General features: G+C 42.2%; 1 protein-coding gene across 1 annotated transcript in view; it reads right to left on the reverse strand.

Moving 5' to 3' along the window:
* Window positions 1-11859: 11859 nt before the first annotated feature.
* Window positions 11860-20596, reverse strand: part of SPATA7 (spermatogenesis associated 7) — a 34407-nt gene continuing 25670 nt past the window's right edge. Inside the window, exons 8-12 of the mRNA XM_047079737.1 lie at window positions 18188-18303; window positions 16794-16847; window positions 15742-15819; window positions 12691-12748; window positions 11860-12444 (exon numbers count right to left, since the gene is read on the reverse strand). Of these exons, the coding sequence (XP_046935693.1) occupies window positions 11860-12444; window positions 12691-12748; window positions 15742-15819; window positions 16794-16847; window positions 18188-18303 (891 nt within the window). The remainder of the gene's footprint in view (window positions 12445-12690; window positions 12749-15741; window positions 15820-16793; window positions 16848-18187; window positions 18304-20596) is intronic.

Raw genomic sequence — 20596 nt, forward strand, 5'->3', positions numbered from 1 at the left:
GCTAGGGTGGAGAGAGGGGGAGCTTGGGAGGGTGGGGGCCGAGCCGCCCCCAGACGGTGGGTATCCCCGGGAAATTCAAGAGCCATCCCTGTCAGTGACTCTTTCCCTGGAGTTTCTTATACCTCAACTCCTTTTCTAATAAATAAAGTCAGGTTTCTGTGACCATCAAAAGCCTTAAAGGGGCTTTCTCTTCTTTTGGTTGAAAGAAGGGAAGAGTTGCTAATAGTTTCACCTCATTTCCCAAAACTGCGCCCATACTTGTGGGGCCACCCGGGATTGCTGTGGTATTCAGGAGGTGCTCGGGTTTTAGCTCCCCAGCCTCCTGACTTCACCCCTGAGGTCAGTTTTAGCGTCTTGGGCCCCCCTCCCCCCCCAGCCCCCATCCTTTTCAGATGCACCGAGTGCCGGTGGGCAGAACCAGGCTGAGTTAGAGACGGGAGAGTGTCGCCTTTGGTCCGGGCTGAGATGGCCTTGTCACGGAGGGACTTGAGTAGGTCTGAGGACTAATTGGAACATTTACCTGAGGAACCATCTCGTATTTCCTTCTGAGGCTGCGTCTGTACAATGCACAGCTTCCACCATGTCACATGCAGGGTTCTGCCCCTACTTAGGATCTCCTAGGGGTGGTTCCGATTCCTCCGTTCACCCCTAAAGCAGCGTAAGTCACTGTGGTGACCACGGAGTGTGTGTGGTCACCTGGGAGGCAGGATTTCCTTCATACGGTGTGGATCTGCCTATCTCTAAGTCACCCAGAAACCACCCACCGAAGAGGAAAATTCACAAGATACTAATGAAAGCGAGAGGTGGAAGTGGACACAAGCGCTCACTTAGGGACGAAATGTTCCTTTTAAACCGGAAGTTGTTTTAAGAGTCCTGTTTAAGTAACAGTAGACCCAAGTGTGAATATTGACAGAGAGCTCCCAGAAGAACGGAATAAGAGTTTTTTATGGTCATGTTTCCCGTCTCCACACCATGTAAAGGACAGGAACGTTTGCAGTGCTTTCTTTTCTCCCGCGGTACGTTTTTTTTTTTTTAAATGCTTTTCTGTCAGGTTTACACATTTTGAAGTGTCCCAATGACAAGAACATACTGTAAAACAAAAATCCGAAGAGTAATATATGGTATATTTGTCGTCCAGTTGTAATAACTGTAAGAAAATTACTTTTGAGGGCTACGTCATACCGTTTAAATGTCACTCTTAAAACGTCGCATGTTTGACATAGCTTCTAAGATCCATGTAATTTATTGTCCCTTTTGAATAAACTTTTCCAGTTAGTGAATGTCAAAGTACTTCTGGATAAAAATAAATCTACATTACTGGACTCGGAAATGATGTGATTTTCCAGAGTGAACTGTGTAACATGGACACTTGGTAGGATGTTGCCGTCTGCCAAGCCTCCGCGGTGCTTTAGTATCTCAGTGTCTTTTAGTCCCTTGAGGTTCTACGTTTCATGTCAAAATTACCAAAATGTACATTTCCCCAAAAAGCAAGTTATGAGCCGGTGTTTCCCAGAAGATCAATGTTGGCATCTCTGGCATCAGTCTTCCTGATTAGTGGGGTCTTTAAAAAAGATTTTTATTTTTAAGTAATCTCTACACCCAACGTGGGGCTCAAACTTACGACCCCGAGACCAAGAGCCACACACTCCTCCCGACTGGACCAGCCAGGCGCCCCTAGTCTCTTGATGAAATGTTCTCCCTGAGAGTTTTGAGCAGAGAAAGTATTCATTTGGAAAGTTAATTGTAGTCACGATTAATCACTCTTTTCCTGGAACACCTACTGTGAAATGCCCTGGAAGCCCTAGTATTTAGCCCTTAAAACCCTTTGGCAGAAATAAAACAGAGGGTGGACTTAGGCTTCCTTAGAAGCTCCCAGAAAGAGCAAGGTCTAAACAGAAACACAAAGGAGGGGAGTGTCAGGCTGTAGGACCTAGTGATGAGAGCAGCAGAGCAGAGCCAACTTTTTTTTGAAGCTTTTTTTTTTATTTTAATGTTTATTTATTTTTCAGAGAAAGAGAGCGTGAGGGGAGAGGGATAGAGAGAGGGAGACACAGAATCGGAAGCAGGCTCCAGGCTCCAAGTTGTCAGTACAGAGCCTGACGCGGGGCTCGAACTCATGAACCGTGAGATCATGACCTGAGCTGAAGTCAGACGCTCAACCGACTGAGCCACCCAGGCGCCCCTGAAGCTTTTGTTGTCACAAGAAAACAGCCCCTTCAGATGGGTTGACATGTTACTATTCACAACATTAAGAAAATACAAATGTACATATATAACATATATAATATAAAACTTTGTATGTTTTAAAATCTACAATTGGAGGTCAGCTGTACCTTAGGAACAGGCTTGAGATTTACACGAACAAATGGAAACAAGAATTACTGTTTATTGTAAATCATTTTTAAAATCAGGCTTGTTAAAAAGTTTACTTAATTCAAGTGATCTCTACACCCAACATGGGGCTCAAACTCACAACCCTGAGATCAAGAGTCACATGCTCCTCTGAGCCAGCCAGGCATCCCTAAAATCAGATTTTTAAAGGGAATTCTTTGGTATATAAATTTAGGGAACTTGTTTCCCATCAGGATTTCATGTGGAATAAGCTAAAACTATCTTTTTCCAGTTTAAAGTCTATTAAAAAAAATTAAATTGGAGGGGGCTTTTTATTGAGCTGAGGGATAGACATCTCAAAAATAGAGGAATAGGGACATTAACAATTTGCCTGGAAAAGACATTTCTGAAAAGAACATGAGTTTTTCAAATTCCTCTAGACGAGGGCTCTGTTCCAGTATCTACAATTCTAGAAAAACCAGGAAAAATCGGAAAGTGCAGTTGCTTAAGGTGTGCACGCATTGCATAAAGGATTCTCAGAAACAATTGAACGGGTCCTTGGATGGTTTAAGGTGGCATCCTTTTCTGTATAGTACAGGCAGTTCCCAAATAAAAATCGTGCTCTAAAAGTTCAGATGTATGTGTGTTGAATTACTGAGAAATATAGTAATATTTCCCCCTTGTAAGCCATATTCCAAGTGGGTGTTAACTTTCTCGGCTCGTCCTCCCAAAGCTTGCTGAAACTGTCAGGGCTCTGAAAGGTGAACCGTGGTGGAGAAGCCAAGGGCCATAATCTGAGCTCTGAGGAGAGCAGTCTTCCTCCCTGCTGCACCCTGGTGGTGAGATCAGAGAAGGAGTTCTCTGCCTCTCGGTGGGGACTGAACCTCATTCAGCAAGCAGTTGTCAGCTGGGTCAGTGTTTGCTGAGAGAACTCCACAGAAGTGACTGTCCCATCCGGTGTTACGGAAACTTGGATGGCCCGTGAAGGGTAGAGAGTGGGACGGAACAGGAAGGAACGGGACGGAGCAGGGATGCCCCCTGTGAAACCACCCCTGAGGCAGGGCAGGGGTGAAGGGGAGTGAATTGGCAATACACTCCCCTGCCTTTCCTGTCACCCCATGTCCTCCCTTTATTGTCATGGGAAGCAGAGGATGGGCCAAGAGGCAAGTTCAACGTCTGCAGCACCCAGCTCAGGAGGCAGCAGTTCCGAGGCTAATATTCCCACGCAAAGGGTATACGTAACGTAGGGTCTGGCTACACGTCATGTTTCCAAACGACCCTGTGTATTTGAGAAATTAAAAGAGTTTTCAAAAATATAGGGTAAAGCTGGACTTTTTTCAGTATGTTGGCAGGTTAAGGGCCAGGAACCATTTCCTTATCTTAAATTATGCTTTAATATTATAAATAAGTACAAATGGATGACAAGAAAGGAATAATTGAACTTCTAGCTGCAGAACTGGCAGTACGGCTGTGAATTTTTGAAAATTACTAACTAGCTGTGTAAATCTTTTGATCGTTATTCTTTGGCTTCCATTAAACGACTTCGTGGTCTGTATCGTAAAAAGACTTAAAATCTCTAAAAGCCCTTGGCTCTAAATCTAGAATATAGCGTATCCTCCACTGGCTACAGCAGTACACGATGTCACGCTGATAAACGTGCAATTTGCACTGAACTGGTTCGTTCTTCAGCTGTGCAAAAACCCCACTACCCTACGTAAGTTGTCAAATGTGTATACTTTGGACATTTTAAGTGTGCATGTGGATCTTAGATTCACACTCTAAAACCTCGTGGGAAAAAGTCGACAGTATTCGCTCTTAGGAGCAAGCGTGTGACTGCCAGAGAAATTCAGAAGGGTGGATTATCCGGTTTAACCAGAACATGAATCTGGCCTCAATTTGGGTTAATGAGGTTAATGAGACTAGTACAGAATTAATGACAACTGGCTTTCCATGTCAACCCGCTCGTTTGTCAGCTGAGCAAATCTGAACAAATGAATGAGGGGTATAAGCTCAGTCACTCATTTTGCAGTAGAAAAAATAGCACAGGTCATATGCTATCACACTATTAGAAATCACTTCAAATTAATGGACCCCTGAACGAGACAAAGCTTTTTACTTATTTTATCATGGTATTTTTCAAAATGTAATTCGATCTTAAATATCCTGAAAGGATCTAAAGGTTTTGCAGTTTTACTGGAATAAAAACCAGTGCAAATACTGGTTCAGCCCAACAAATAGCCTGAAAAACTAAATATTCTCCAGAGGTGACAAACTTGGTCCAGACTGGATTAAAAAAAATTTTTTTTAATGTTTATTTTTGACAGAGAGAGACAGAGCATGAGCAGGGGAGGGGCAGAGAGAGAAGGAGAGCATGAGCAGGGGAGGGGCAGAGAGAGAGGGAGACACAGAATCAGAAGCAGGCTCCAGGCTCTGAGCTGTTAGCACAGAGCCCGACACAGGGCTTGAACTCACAGACTGCAAGATCATGACCGGCCGGAAGTCAGACGCTCAACAGACTGAGCCATCCAGGCGCCCCTAGATTGGATTTAAAAAAACAAAAACAAACCCACCAGGTTAAAAATAATACAAAACTCACTTGAGTTAAACAGAGTGAAAGAAAAAAAAGCAGAAGAGAAAAGATACTATAATTTGTAACAACTTGTAGGTGGATAGAGCTCTAATGGGTTTTATTTGCATAATCTGGTTTCTGGCAGGACAGAATTTAAAGCAGTAATTATTGTGTAGGGATGATTCTTAATGTTTTTGCAAATTTTGTTAGTATCAGCTTGGACCCTTCCATATTAGAGTTTCTCAATTCTATATTAAAAGTAGGCAGCTTAATTTCTTATAGAATTGAGCTATTACACTGTTAGAAGTATATGCAATTTCTAAGCAATACAAAATGAGGGAGGAAAATAAAAATATTTGTTAATATATCAAGCCTTTTTTTTTTATTTTTTTTTTAACGTTTATTTATTTTTGAGACAGAGAGAGACAGAGCATGAACAGGGGAGGGGCAGAGAGAGAGGGAGACACAGAATCCGAAACAGGCTCCAGGCTCTGAGCTGTCAGCACAGAGCCCAACACGGGGCTCGAACTCACGGGCTGCGAGATCGTGACCTGAGCCTAAGTCGGATGCCCAACTGACCGAGCCACCCAGGCGCCCCTCAAGCCTTTTTAAAAGCTTGGATACACACCTTACTCAAAAGATTGTCACTGGGCCATTGGAATATATATTTTTTACTGTAGTCTCATGTAATTTTTTACATTTATGATATAAAACAGATTTTTATCAGGCAAATGTTAAATATTTTCCTATGAAAATGCCCGTGTTTAATTCTATTGTGCTTAATTGAAGGAAATATTCTGAATTATAAAGATGCTGTTTGGCTCAGATGAAGAAATACACTGTAACCAGCCAGAAATTTGTTGTATATTTCTGAGTTGTATGATCTGGTTAAAAACGGAAGCAATCCAAACCCTACCCATAGTAAATTTAGCAGAGCATAGTTTAAAAATAAACATCTAGATAACACGTCTATTTAAGTAAAAATTCCAACAGACGTTAATATGGCTTAACAGACCTAATAAATCCAAAATTTGGAGGAAATTTATATGAAGCAACATTTTCTTAGAAAGTTGCCCTCTAATTCAAGCAATGCACTGGGAAATTGCACCTTTCTGACATGTGAGTATAAAGAGTTGCCTAGTATTGTTTTCTGGTTTAAAAAGCAATTTTAAGTGCTGTCTGAAGATCAATAATGTAAAAATGTATAATCAGAAGAGCTTAATTCTTCTAAACTCATTGGTTTGTAAAATTGTGTACATTTAATGGGCAAAAAGTTTGGATGACTGTAATATATGTGAAATGAATGTATTAGTGTGTTTTTGCCATAAAAATAAATATTGAAGATACAACTCACGTGTGATTATATTAGTACAATTAAGGCTATTTTGCTGGAGTTTTTTTCACTTTAGATCTTATTGCATAGAGGCACATAATTAGTCCCATTTCCCCATTGGGTTATTTCAAATAAGGTACCAAACCTTAGATGTTTCTGGGAGTAGATGCCAGTCTGTCATCACCTATCTCCGCAGTAATGGATCACTTAGGAGACAGAATGCATCTTGCTGGGGCACCCGGGTGGCTCGGTGGGTTGAGCGTCTGACTCTTGATTTCAGCTGAGGGTCATGTTCCTAGGGTCACCCGCACTGAATGTGGAGCCTAAGGTTCTCTGTCGCTCTTGCTCTCTTGCTCTCTCACTCTTTCCCTCTCTCTCTCTCCCCCTATGCCCCTCAGCCCTGCTCATGCTCTCTTTAAAAAAAAAAAAAAAAATGTTTACAGTGCATCTTGCCAAATAGCCAGCTTCACTAACCAGGGCATTTATGGAACAATTAATATACTTGAAGAATAAACATTTGTTGGGCCACCTGGGTGGCTCAGTCGGTTGTCTGACGTCGACTCAGATCATGATCTCGTGGCTCGTGAGTTCGAGCCCCGCATCGGGGTCTGTGCTGACAGCTCGGAGCCTGGATCCTGCTTTGGAATCTGTGACTCCCTCTCTCTCTGCCCCTCCCCTGCTAATGTTCTGTCTCTGTCTCTCAAAAAAATAAATAAACGTTAAAAAAAAAAAATTTGTTGACATGCCTCCCAATGATATCCACTTCCCAGCAGGTTGACAGAGCTCCCCTGTAGTGGAACTTGACGTTATTTGTCAAATGTCCACCGCATTTGTTAGTGGGTTTTTTTTCCCTAGACCAGCAACAGCAGCGCTGGAAACTTACTAGAAATTCAAATTCTCAAAGGTCATCCCAGGTCCGAAAATTCCGAACCCGAAGCTAGGGAGATGGGGCCCAAATTCTCCAGGTGATTCTGATGTACATCAAAGGGTGAAAACCGCCCCCTTCAGGGCTTTAAAAAGCCGCAGGTGGTCCACAGCCCCTCAGGTCGGTATTCCTTATCCAGGCAAACGGGAACGGCACCCTCCATGGCAAAAGGGACTTCACAGATGTGGTTAAGGTCCTTGAGATGGGGAGACGGGTCATCCGGGTGGGCCCAAACTAGCCACAAGGGACTAAGCGGGAGGCAGGAGAGCCACAGTGTGAGATGTGGTGACAGAAGCAGAGGAGGGTGCGGGAGGGTTGAAGATGCCACGCAGCTGGTCTGCAAGATGCGGGGAGGGGGTGCAAGTGGAGGAGGGGTGGGCGGCCTCTGGAAGCGGGAAGAAGCAAGGCGACAGTCTCCCCTACAGCCTGCAAGAAGAGGTCAGCCCCGGCAGCAGTTTGTAGGACTTCTGGCTTCCAGAACTGTAAGATGATAAAGCTTTCTTTAAGCCACTAAGTTTGTGGTGACTCGTTACAGCAGCAAAAGAAAATGAGCACAACAGTACATTCTTCCTCTCGGGGGGAAATCAGCTCACCGACTGTAGAATCTTGAAAGAACTAGGTGGGTATGGAATCCACCGGAACGGCTGGGTGTTTTCGTCTCCTAACTTGAATGTTGGTGCAAGATGGAATTCCTGAGGCAAAAGGTTGGCTTTGGAGCAAACCTTTACTTATGTCATCTCAAAAGTATCTTCTTCCTGGCCGAAAATTAAACGCGGATTAGTTCTTTGGGGCTATGTCATCATTAGCTGAATCTGCTGCTTTTAAAACATCTGGGAAAAGCAACTTATTAGGCGGTGTCCTGTGTCCAGGGGACTGCTGTCCAGGGCCATCCATATTAGCATGTGAAGGAAGGGTCAACAGTTACCACTGCTTTTAGATCTTAGGTGGCTTTTTTTTAATTAAAAATTTTTAAATGTTTATTTATTTATTTTGAGAGAGCAGAGAGGCAGACAGGAGACACAATCCCAAGCAGGGTCTGCACCATCAGCTCAGAGCCCGGTGTGGGGCTCAAACTCACAAACCACGAGATTGTGACCTGAACTGAGATCAAGAGTTGGACGCTTAACCAGCCGAGCCACCCAGGCGCCCCCAAGATATTCTTTCAATTATAATTTCTAAAGCCCTGAAGAATTAAGCCAAGGCTAACTTGGGCATATTAAAACTAAAACCTTTGTCTCATCTAGTCCAAACTCTTAAACCAGGGCCCAGGGTAAATTAAGTCACTGGCAGCTGATTGATCCACTTGGCAAATCATAGTCTTGCCCCATAAAAGCTGCTCCGAGTCTTTTCTGAGTGGCTTCACTGGGGGGGGGGGGGGGGCGAGAAATGTGAGTTTTTAAAGGGAAGATGCTAGTTTACATTTTATACCACCTAAAATGTGAGCAAATGAGGAAATTTTCTTGTAATTTAGCAATTTGCTACATTCTCCCTTCCATGGGGAATTGACACTTTCTGAGTGTAAAGAGGAGAGAGGAAAGGTCTGTCCTGTTCTCACCTGTGGCCAACCCTGTCCTCTAGCTCCAACTGTCTCCCTCCATGAACAAATACGTTCATTCTTAAGCGGAGACAAAGACCTGGGATCCAAAGAGAAGTAAGTCCCTCGTCTTGAGAAGTCCACAGTCTAGATGGAAGAGAAACTGGGCACATAAACAGCATGACAATTCCCGCTATAGATCTGAGACAGCCCGGATCCCACAGCAGGTGGGACAAATGGGGAAATCAGGCAGGGTCTCCCTGTGTTACAATCTGGACTGTCAGGGAAGGCCCAAGAGAGCAGCACAGGGGAAATGGCATTCAGAGCAGGTAGCGAGAACAAAGGGTGGGAGAGGGAGGGAGGCAGGGGGGAGAGACAGAGAGAGAGAGAAGCTTTGCAATAAAGAACAAGTCATTTGATGTTCTAGACACTTAGGATACTTGGTGGACGATGGCAAGGGATGAGCTGGGAAGGAAGACATAACTTTGTAAAAAATGCGAAGGGACCTGGGCTTTATCTTGTCGGCAAGAGGAAACTCTCAAAGGTTTTTGTTGTTGAAGGGAGTGGTGACATGGTCTGTTTTAGGGTGACAGCAACTGAATATTTCTCACACGACCTATTTAGTTCTTACAGCCTTGCAGCGAAGGCCCTGGAATTTCACCGCGGTCAACCACCAAGGCCGCCCTGGGTTCTGGTCACAGCTCCCAAGGATCAAACCCCAGGCAGTCTGTGTCGAAAGGCTCACCCATCGAGCTTCTGCAAGCAGAGAGGAGGATGGACTGCGGGAGGAGGCGGAGCCAAGCATGCTAAGCCAGTGTTTCCCAAACTTAACATTCACTTCTCACCTTTGCACGACTTTTACCGTATCCAAGAACCATTCTTGATATTTCTTTAAACCAACAAATCTTTCTCAACCTGCATTTTATTTTAGTATCATTCAAGTGGGCCCCATGTGCAGCACAGAGCCCAACGCAGGGCTTGAACTCACGACCCTGAGCTCGAAACCTGAGCTGAGGTCAAGAGTCAGGTGCTTAACCCACTGAGCCACCCAGGCGCCCCTCTACACTTGAATTTTAAAGGGAAACCCGAGGACTACGACAACAAAACACCCTAAAAAGTACCAAAATTAGGATGGGTGATGGTCCTAGAGACAAAAAGCTGTGCCCAGACTTGGCGGAGAAGAGCAGATCTGGCAAAGCAGGCAGGCAGCGACAGGGCCGGGCCCAAGGCTCCCAAAGTGGAGCGCCAGCAGGACGGCAGCTGCAGCAAAGGGAGGACTTGAGGCGGGGGCCGCGAGTCTGAGGTAGCTGCCTGGGTCGTGGGGTAAGGGATTTGTGGCGGAGAGGCTGGGACTGAAGAAAGGAGCCCTGGAGGCCGAGAGAAGGATGGCGCCCAAGAATGGAGGTGGGGGGGGGGGGGAGAAATGACTGATGGGGAGGCCCAGGCTGGGAGCCAAGCCTAGGGTTGAGGATATTTCAGGAGGTCGAAGAGGACTGTGGGATGGGAAAGGGAGGCATCACTCAGAAGGTTAAGGGGAAGAATTGCACAGGTGGGAGCTGAGGGGGAGGTGTGGCTGAGGAAGGGCTGCAGCCCGGGGGTGACTCGGGCATAAGACACTAGGGGGGAGTGGGTTGGGTGCTCAGCCCCACTGTGTTGCATTTTGCAGCTTGTCCCTGAGCCTGAATTGTGAACACAGCGGTGACAGCTTCCCATGAGCGAGACAGACCTGTCACCCACGTGGCACCAGAAATCAGCTCGAATACCTCAGTGGTGTGCACTACCTTTGTGGAATCACTGGTCTGGACAGGGGATAAAAGCCCGAGTTAAAGACCAGGATGCTTAGAGGCCGGTGCTAAGTTTTTAGAACATCTGGGCGATTGGGGCGCCTGAGTGGCTCGGTTGGTTAAAGGGCCAACTTCGATTCAGGTCACGATCTCACGGTTCGTGGGTTTGAGCCCTGCTTCGGGCTCTGCGCTGACAGCTCCGTGGCTGGAGCCTGCTTCGGATTCTGTCTCCCTCTCTGCTCCTCCTGCGCGTGTGCTCTGTCTCTCAAAACTGAATAAACGTAAAAAAAAAAAAAAAAAAAAAAAGAAAGAAAGAAGAAAGAAAGAAAGAAAAAGAAAGAAAGAAAGAAAGAAAGAAAGAAAGAAAGAAAGAAAGAAAGAAAAGAACATCTGGGTTATCATTATTCAGTTACATTATTGTAAGCGGCTGAAAAGACATGAATAGAGGTAAGTCTTCTGAGGCAGATCTTAATAGCCAAGACCCCCACTCATGGGTACAAAAGCGAGAGGAGAGTATCAGACTAGGTTGATAGAATGTTTGCCCTCGTAAGAAGGGACACTTTTTCACATAGATGACACACTGTTCTAGTTCACTGATAACTAGAAAGTCCTTGAAGCTTTAGATACTGCAGGAAAGTGAGAAAGAAGAAATTAAAGAGATTAGAGACCAGGCTTAATGTTTCGAGATCCGTGCCAGATCATAAACCATTTCCCACTGCATACAAAATCACTTAGGTCTGGGTGAAACACGCTCCCCCGAAAAGCAACTTTAGAAATTGGGGCCAACAGATCCTAGGGAGACCGCAGTGATTCTCACCTTCCATACCCGTGTATAATATCTGCACCCCTCAAGTGTGGGCAGCACCTATGACTTCCTTCTAATGATGGAAGGTCATTCCTGTGGTTACGTCGTTGATATGGGACTCTATCTCACTAGCAGTCTCTCTCCCGTTAGCCTTAAAGAAGCAAGCAGCCACGTTGTGAGCTGCCTGCAGAGGGGGCCGAGTGGGAGGGAACGGTGGACGGCCTCTAGAAGCTGAGGGCAGCTGACGGCCAAAGGGGAAGGAATTCTGCCAACAACTGAAAGCAGTTTCAAGCAGATTCTCGCCCCAGTCAAGCCTCCAAATTAGCCCACAGGCCCAACTGACGCCTGAATTGTAGCCTTGAGAGACCCAGAGCAGGCACGTCTAAGTTGTGTAGACTCTTGATCCACACCCATTGTGGGATAAATAATACATGTGTGTAGTTTGATGCTGCTAAATTTATGGTAATTTATTATGGAGCATAGAAAGCAAATACAGAAATCTTAATATATAAAAGAGAAAAAAATGGGAGAAAAGGAACACTGGATGATTGGTCATTTGGGATATTTATTAATGAAGATCAAATATCCAAAGGGCAATCCTCAATGCTCATTTCCATGATTTTAAGAGTTGGTCCTTCCATGTCACGACTGTTGTCACCTTGGACACCGTGAAGCTGAAGGGACGGGGAGAGTTCCGGGCTCAGACAACATAACTCATTCGAGGTCTCCACCTTTTCAGTGTCACTGTCGCCTTCAATGACATTCACAGAGGTTTCTTGGTCTGTTAAACTGTCTGAGACACTTGAATTTTTTTCATCCGAAATTGAAGGTCCGGGATTTGCTTCATCATTCACTTGTTGAATTATAACCCCTTCTGAATACTTCGATTTGTAGACGGGCAGGAAAAATTCATCCGGTGAGGAGAGTTTCTCGTTCTCACCCTTTGGTACGGATAGTAACATATCCAAAGCTTTTTGGTATTGCTGACGCTCCTGTTGAATTGTGGCATCGTGGTTACTTTTATGATGATTTTCTTCTGAGTCCTCAGCCTGTTCAAAACCCAGTGAATTCAGCATATCGACATCATCCAGCTTTACTAAGTTTTCCTTGGATGTGCAGCCTAAGTCCACCTTCAGGATACGCAGCAGGTGGCGCATTTTTCCCTAGGATTAAGACAAGAATAATGACATTAGCTGAGCTAGTCACACTGAACTACTTTTGCGGGCAGTGCTGTTAATCTCAGCAGGATTAATACTTACTTCACGCACGCTCCCCGCCCCCGCCACGCACACAAAAGGTACAAGGGCAAAACCGCTCTTGTTTTTAATGCATTCTTTGAGGCTATGGAAAAACTTCAAAATTCTTTCTATATTAGAATTTTTCTAATGAATGTCTGAAGAAAGACAAACCTCCTCCAAATGATGTTTATTTTGTTTTATGTGTCGCTCAAATAGTCGTTCTAAAAACCTGAAAGATAAATAGAAATGTTAATGTCTCAAAATCATAAAATCAACCAAGTACAAAATGGTCACGCAATAACAAAACTGCTAAAGGTTGGAAAATATTTTTCAGATTATTCTTTTTCTTTGCAAAACTAAACACTAATCCTTCCCTGTTCTGTCAAGTTCTCTGATTTGGGAGATAGTATGGGTCTTAAGTTATATTACAGACGCCATTGTTTCTGAAAGAGTATATACCACTTATACTTCTGTGAATATTTTATTTTATTTTTTTTGTGTGTTTTATTTATTTATTTATTTTTCAATATATGAAGTTTATTGTCAAATTGGTTTCCATACAACACCCAGTGCTCATCCCAAAAGGTGCCCTCCTCAATACCCATCACCCATCCTCCCCTCCCTCCCACCCCCCATCAACCCTCTGTTTGTTCTCAGTTTTTAAGATTCTCTTATGCTTTGGCTCTCTCCCACTCTAACCTCTTTTTTTTTTTTTCCTTCCCCTCCCCCATGGGTTCCTGTTAAGTTTCTCAGGATCCACATAAGAGTGAAACCATATGGTATCTGTCTTTCTCTGTATGGCTTATTCTGTGAATATTTTAAATGAGGTCCAACAGTTCCCTTCCCTCTGCCCCCGCCATAAAACAAAAACTTTTTTCTTTTTTCTCTCACCCACGTATGCACACAACAAATGCCTTTTCCTCCCCTTGTGTCTCACATCCACAACCCCCCCCAAACCAAACCCTAAAGAAAATTCTCTTACATGGAATTATTTTACAATGCTTCCTAAATTATACTTGAAAAAAATTCCACTGATGGTAAATCCACATAATAACCTAAAAGCTATCACTTATTAAGTACCACTAAGGGCTAGACATTTGTGCTAGACACATAATCATTATACCCCTAATCATGACCAATATTGAGAGAAAGGTATTGTAAAGATCATTTTAAAGATGAGAAAATAATCTAAGATGATAATTTCCTCTCTCCTAAGGTCCAAAACCATTAAGAGAATTTAACCCAGATGTGTCTGGCTCCAGAGAAAATCTTCTCACAACTATACCACACTTGTGGTGCTATCATATGAATGTGTCTATACCTTTGCTGAAAACTCATTTGTTGCCATTTTTATTATCAATGAAATTAGCTAATCTTAGATTTAGTAGTTCTGAATTACTTAGCCGTTTTTAAAAAGCCCAAGGAATCCATATTCTACCCTTTACAAACAATACATACTGTCTGGGTATCAATTTTGTTTTTCTAATCAACTATATATTTTGAACACCCTTCTGTATCAATAAATTCACTTCATTTTTTTTAAAGTTTATTTATTTTGAGAGAGAGAAGGAGTACAAGTGGGGGAGGGGCAGAGAGAGAGAGAGAGAGAGAGAGAGAGAGAGGATGAATCCCAAGCAGGCTCCATGGTGTTAGTGCAGAGTCCAATGGGGGGCTCGATCCCACAAATCGCTAGATCATGGCCTGAGCTGAGATTAAGAGTTGGACACTCAACCGACTGAACCACCCAGGCGCCCCCTGAAAACATTTTTAACCACTTAAAAAAATTTTTTTTAAATTTATTTATTTTGAGACAGAGAGACAGAATGCGTGTGAGTGGGAAGAGGAGCAGAAAGAGAGAAAATCCTGCGCTGACAGCGTGGAGCCTGACGCAGGGCTCGATCCCATGAACCACAAGATCAGGTCCTGAGCTAAAATCAACAGTTGGATGCTTAATCAGCTGAGCCACCTGGGTGCCCCCCGCCATAACGACTTTTTTTAAATGAAAGAAGTAAATAGAATACTATATTTAAAAAAAAACTTAGCTCTTTTTGGTATATCTTTTTATAGCAATAATAAATGTTTGCTTTAATTTAAAAAAACTTCACATAAGAATAGAAATAATTCATTAGAAATGTTGTACTTGACATAATACAACAGAGAAAGCATGTACACAACATGGAATTCTAAGATATGCAACATAAAGTGTGCCTCACTGCCCAGTGAACTTTAGATGAATAAATGTTCAAGCTGACCTAGGATCACACAGTTTCCTTAAGATGTGCAATATCGAATCCGGTTTTGTAAACTTTCCATTTCACTTACAGTGTGTAAACCTAGCCTTTAATTTGTGCTCACTTTACTAGTAACAGTTGTTAACAAAAATGCTTGCTTTGGATTCTTGTGACAAGTTTCAAATAGTAAAATGAGGTAATGGATCTTTGCAAATAAGAAGCAAAAATTCAGTTCACTAGTCTATATAACTAAGAGATATAATAGTAATTTTTGTTTTTATGTAGACTCTATGGGATTTTTACACAGATGACAATGTTGTCTGTGAATAAAGACAGTTTTACGTCTTTCTTTCAAATAAGGATATCATTTTTCTTCTTTTTCTTTTTTTTTGTGATAGATTTTTTAAATTGAAGTATAACGGACAAACGTTATATTGGTGTCAGGTGTACAACATAATGATCCCATATTTGTATGTATTGTAAAATGATCACCCAAATAAGTCTAGTGAACATCCATTACCACACCGTTACAGAATTTTTTCCTTGTGATGAGAACTTTTAAGATTTATTCTCTCAGCAGCTTTCAAATATGCAACACAGTGCTATTAACTATACCCACCGCCCTGTACATGTGTTATATCCCCATGACTTATTTATGTTATAACTGGGAGTTGTACCTTTGACCACCTTTACCCATTTTGCCCGCCCCCACCCTGGCAACTGCCAAGCTGCTCTCTGCGTCTAAGAGATACAACCGTATTTAAATGAGTAAAACCTCTGTTCTCCCCTGTAACTCCCCAAACTGTGAACTTGCCTCATATAGTGTGAATTAAACATTCTTTACAATTTGCTACCAGTTATAAGATTATGTCCCCCCAAGAAAGCACTATAATTTTTCATTTCCTAGGATATGGAAATAACTTAAAAAAATTAACCTCATAAAGAAGAGTATTTAATGTACTGTTTGACCGCCATAATTAAAAAATCTAACCTGTTTGAAAATAAACCAAGTTTCAGAATTTCATCTGTTACATCTTCAATGAAACTCAGATACAACAGTTCTTCCTCACTGTGAAGACAAAGCAGTACACAGCATATAATTATTTCCTACTTACTCTGAAAACTACAGGAAATATGAGTACTTAATTAGGAACATCTATCTCTGCTATGACAAATGTACTGCTATCTCATATTACTAAGAGGAATAATATAAAACAAACTATGTCTATCTTCTATTTTTTTTAATGTTTATTTTTTTTTCAACGTTTATTTATTTTTTTTTGGACAGAGAGAGAAAGAGCATGAACGGGGGAGGGGCAGAGAGAGAGGGAGACACAGAATCGGAAACAGGCTCCAGGCTCTGAGCCATCAGCCCAGAGCCTGACGCGGGGCTCGAACTCCCGGACCGCGAGATCGTGACCTGGCTGAAGTCAGACGCTTAACCGACTGCGCCACCCAGGCGCCCCTTTAATGTTTATTTTTGAGAGAGAGGCAGAGAGAGAGGGAGACACAGAATCTGAAGCAGGCTCCAGGCTTGAAGCTGTCAGCACAGAGCCTGATGCAGGGCTTGAACTCACAAACTGTGAGATCATGACCTGAGCCGAAGTTGGATGCTTAACTGAATGAGCCACCCAGGGGCCCCTATCATATATATATATATTTTAATGTTTATTTATTTTTGAGAGAGAGATAGAGCATAAGCAGGGAAGGGGCAGAGAGAGAGGGGGAGCGAATTGTAAGAAAAATTAGCATTCAGTCCTGACTGATTTAATAATGGTTTGTGTGATTCTCTTTTTTATTTATTTATTTTGAGAGAGACAGAGACAGTGCGAGTAGGGGAGGAGCAGAGAGAGAAAGAATCCCAAGCAGGCTCTGCACTGCCAGCCCAGAGCCCGACGTGGGGCTCGATCCCATGAACTGGGAGATCACGACCTGAGCCAAAACCAAGAGTAGATCTCTTAACTGACTGAACCACCCAGGTGCCCCATGATTCTTAATTCTTGATTTTCCCTAGGCACAATGAAGAGGTCAAAAAGATCTTACTCAGAATGGAGTTTTCTCTCTGGAGGAAACTGCAAAGAATACTGACATACTGCCCTGGAAACAGAAAATGACAATATTTGAACAAAACAATGATTGGCATGCTGTAAGTATTCAGTAATATTATATATCAGTAATAATAGATTGTAGAATTTTTAAAGTTCTTTCATATCTGTGATACGATCTCATCTTCAGAACAGCCCTGTTTGGTATATGGGGTCGGTATTATCTTCCCACTGACTGATGAGTTCACCAGGGGGCAGAAAGGTTGGGTAACTTACTGAAGTCATGTTGTTAGTAAGTAGCAGAGATATTTTGAACTAGTCTTGGGAACTACAAATTCACAATCCTTTTTAAAACTGGACTACAGCACTTATCTTACATAATTTTACTTTGACTACAGTTAACATGTAAATAATGCTGGAGACAGATATTTCCCTATGAAAGACTGTTTTTTAAGCTGATTATTATACTAAATTTTGTCATTATTTAGTTATATCATCATTAGTTAATTCCAAGCTTTTTATTTAGGTATGCTCAATTAAAATATTTTACTTTTTAGATAGAAACTACTAGAAAAGATAAATATTCCTTTCTTTAGGGCATTCTTTATGTCCATTGCAGAGACGCTTAAGAGATAGCTTATAAATCTTCTGAGCACTGAGGCATCATGAAGGTCAGCGGTGAACTGCCCACAGCTTTGCAGGCACCATCTCCCTGGGGGAAGGGCCTGGGCTCTGAGGGATCACAAGGGCTTGCCTTCTGGTCGGCTGTATGACACCTCATTCTTGCCTCTTTTTTAATCTCTAGCCCTTTTTTACTTCCACCTTCTTCATCTCATACATAATCTCTGACTCTGGAAATGCATTTGACAGCTGAAACTATCAAAGGCATTTTTGCTAAGCCATCATTTTTGTTTAGGTGCTGTATTCCGTGATTACTAAATACGATGGGTAGTCTGAAAAACAGTGCCCAATACACAGGGACAGATAAAACCCCAGCACATGGTGAATATTCACAATCATGAATTAGGAGTCCTCAGATTGTGAGGTTCTTCAGTATTATTTCTGCCATGTAAACTGGTTAGCATCACTGCTAGAGGATTTGCCTTGAGGAAAAAAATCCTTTTTCCTACGAATAGCAATGGCATATAAAACAAGCCAGTGCCCCCGCTTTTTTCATTAATGAATTAGCAAAATAAGTTCATTTAAACTTTTACTGAGTACCTACTTTGTAAAATTTCATTAGTAAAACTAACACTGCTACTGAATTGTGTAACACCAAAATAGATTAGAGTTCATGTAATTAAAATAGTACTTATGTTGCAAATATCGGATGTCTGTTACACAGGAAAGCAGTTAAATCTACAGTTGAAATGACTTCTGTAAATTGTTTACCTTGGTGAGGAACACTGGAAAGTTCCACCTTTAATCTCATCCCATGGTAAGTCATGCCCTTGTAAGGGTAAAGGAGTTATTTTTCCTTTGGTATCATATGTCATACAATTAGATGCCTGAGAATGAGAAAAATCGATCTTTATTTTGCTTCAAGAATACATTATGAAAGCAGAAATAAAACAAAACAGCAAACTTCAAAAAAGCCAAGGAGGGGCGCCTGGGATTCTCTCTCTCCCTCTCTTTGTGCCCCTTCCCCGTTCATGCTCTCTCTCTCAAAATCAACTTAAAAAAAAAAAAAAAGTCAAGGAAACAAAGTGGAGACATCCAGTAAATAAAAGTGACTGCTATATTATAACAAAGGATGTTTTTAGAATACATTGTCTACCCAACTAAGACTTCTTTCTTAAGTTTATTTAAAGTAAGGTAAGACAACTGCTTATTTCTTACATTTTAATGAGGGATATATTTTTTTTAATTTTTAAATTTTATTTAAATCCAAGTTAGTTAACATATAGTGTAACAATGATTTCAGGAGAATTTAATGATTCATCACTTACATACCACACCCAGTGCTCATCCCAACAAGTGTCCTCCTTAGTGCCCATCACCCATCTAGTCCAACCCCTACCCACCTCCCTCCATCTACCCTCAGGTTGTTCTCTATATTAGAGAGTCTTAATGAGGGATATTTTAAATCTGTTAAAGAATTACCACAAATAAACATGCAAAGAGAAAAATGAAGCAAATGTGCAAGTTTTAAGTAAACCTGAGAAAAAATACCCCATTATAACAAATTCAAACAGCTCATTCATGTCAAATGTCCATGTATCAACTACGGAGAAGCAGTGGTAGTTCTGGTGGTTCCGTCGATACTATTAACACACACAAATATCGGCAGCTTATTTTTTTTTTATTTTTTATTTTATTATTTTTTTTTTTTAAATTTTTTTTTTTCAACGTTTATTTATTTTTGGGACAGAGAGAGACAGAGCATGAACGGGGGAGGGGCAGAGAGAGAGGGAGACACAGAATCGGAAACAGGCTCCAGGCTCTGAGCCATCAGCCCAGAGCCCGACACGGGGCTCGAACTCACGGACCGCGAGATTGTGACCTGGCTGAAGTCAGACGCTTAACCGACTGCGCCACCCAGGCGCCCCACGGCAGCTTATTTTTATAGAACCCTTACTACGAGCTGCATCTGTGGCGAGCATTTCCTTGCAGTATTAGATGAGTCTTTACGGTGCTCATTCATGCACAGTGCTGCTAGAATTTGGTCTGATCCTCATGACCTTCAAGCAGACTGCTGGGGGCAAGGATTATGGAGTAATGGGACACACCATTTCCTTACCAGGTTATGGACAAGCATTTGGAGCACAACGTCATGAAAATGGACTTACTTCATTTATTTAGCTACCTACTGAGCTAACTCTCTTCCTAAATCTCAAGCTAGTCACAGTCCTCCTCTACTGACCCCTTCTCGGGCAAGGCACTTTCCCTGTATCAATTATTCCTTGATAAGTGACCCTACATGGTAAGTACAGTTTCTCTTGATGCAAAACTCCGCTCTCAGAGGGTAAGGGATTTGCCCTCGGGCTCTGAGAGGCAGGGCCCACGTCAAACAGGTATTAATGGCTGACATGGAAACCTACAATTCGTATTCAGAAGGGAAGATGGAAGTTCAGTATGATTATATTTTATTCTTTTTTTTTTTTAAGTTCATTTATTTATTTTGAGAGAGAGAGACAGAGAGAGAGGCAGAGAGACAGAATCCCAAGCAGACTCTGCACTGTCAGTGCAGAGCCTGACATGGGGCTCAAACTCACGAACTGTGAGATCATGACCTGAACTGAAGTTGGATGCTTAACCAAATGAGCCACCCAGGCACCCCCATATTTTATTCTCTTATTTTCGAGTCTGTGTTTGACATTTTAATAGACAAACTGTTTTTGCAAACAAATATAAATTAGGATACAAGTGTATGATTAACACTCCCAAAATAAAAAATAAAAACAATCAGTTTATGTGAAAATCAGACTTAAAGCTGTAATATTTTAAAAGAAATGACTGCTGGGTCGCCTGGGTGTCTCAGTTGGTTAAGCATCAGATTCTTGATTTCGGCACAGGTCATGGTCTTGTGGTTCGTGGTTTCAAGCCCTGCGTTGGGCTCTGTGCTGACAATGAAGAGCCTACTTGGGATTCTCTCTTTCTCCTCTCTCTCTTGCCCCTCCCCAGCTTGTGTTCACATTTTCTCTCTCAAAATAAATAAACATGCTTAAGAAAATAAAAGAAATGACTGCTGAACACTCAAAACATACACAGTGTAAAACAGAGCCTATGGTCCAGAAAAAGTAAAAGCAAATGTAAGGGGTGATAGCGACCTTTTCTCATAAAATGTGTAATTTCCAATAA

Source organism: Lynx rufus, unplaced genomic scaffold (genome assembly GCF_022079265.1).
Source record: "Lynx rufus isolate CCGP_SWC_20201006 ecotype Redwood Valley unplaced genomic scaffold, mLynRuf1.p SCAF_17, whole genome shotgun sequence".
NCBI classification, from domain to species: domain Eukaryota; kingdom Metazoa; phylum Chordata; class Mammalia; order Carnivora; family Felidae; genus Lynx; species Lynx rufus.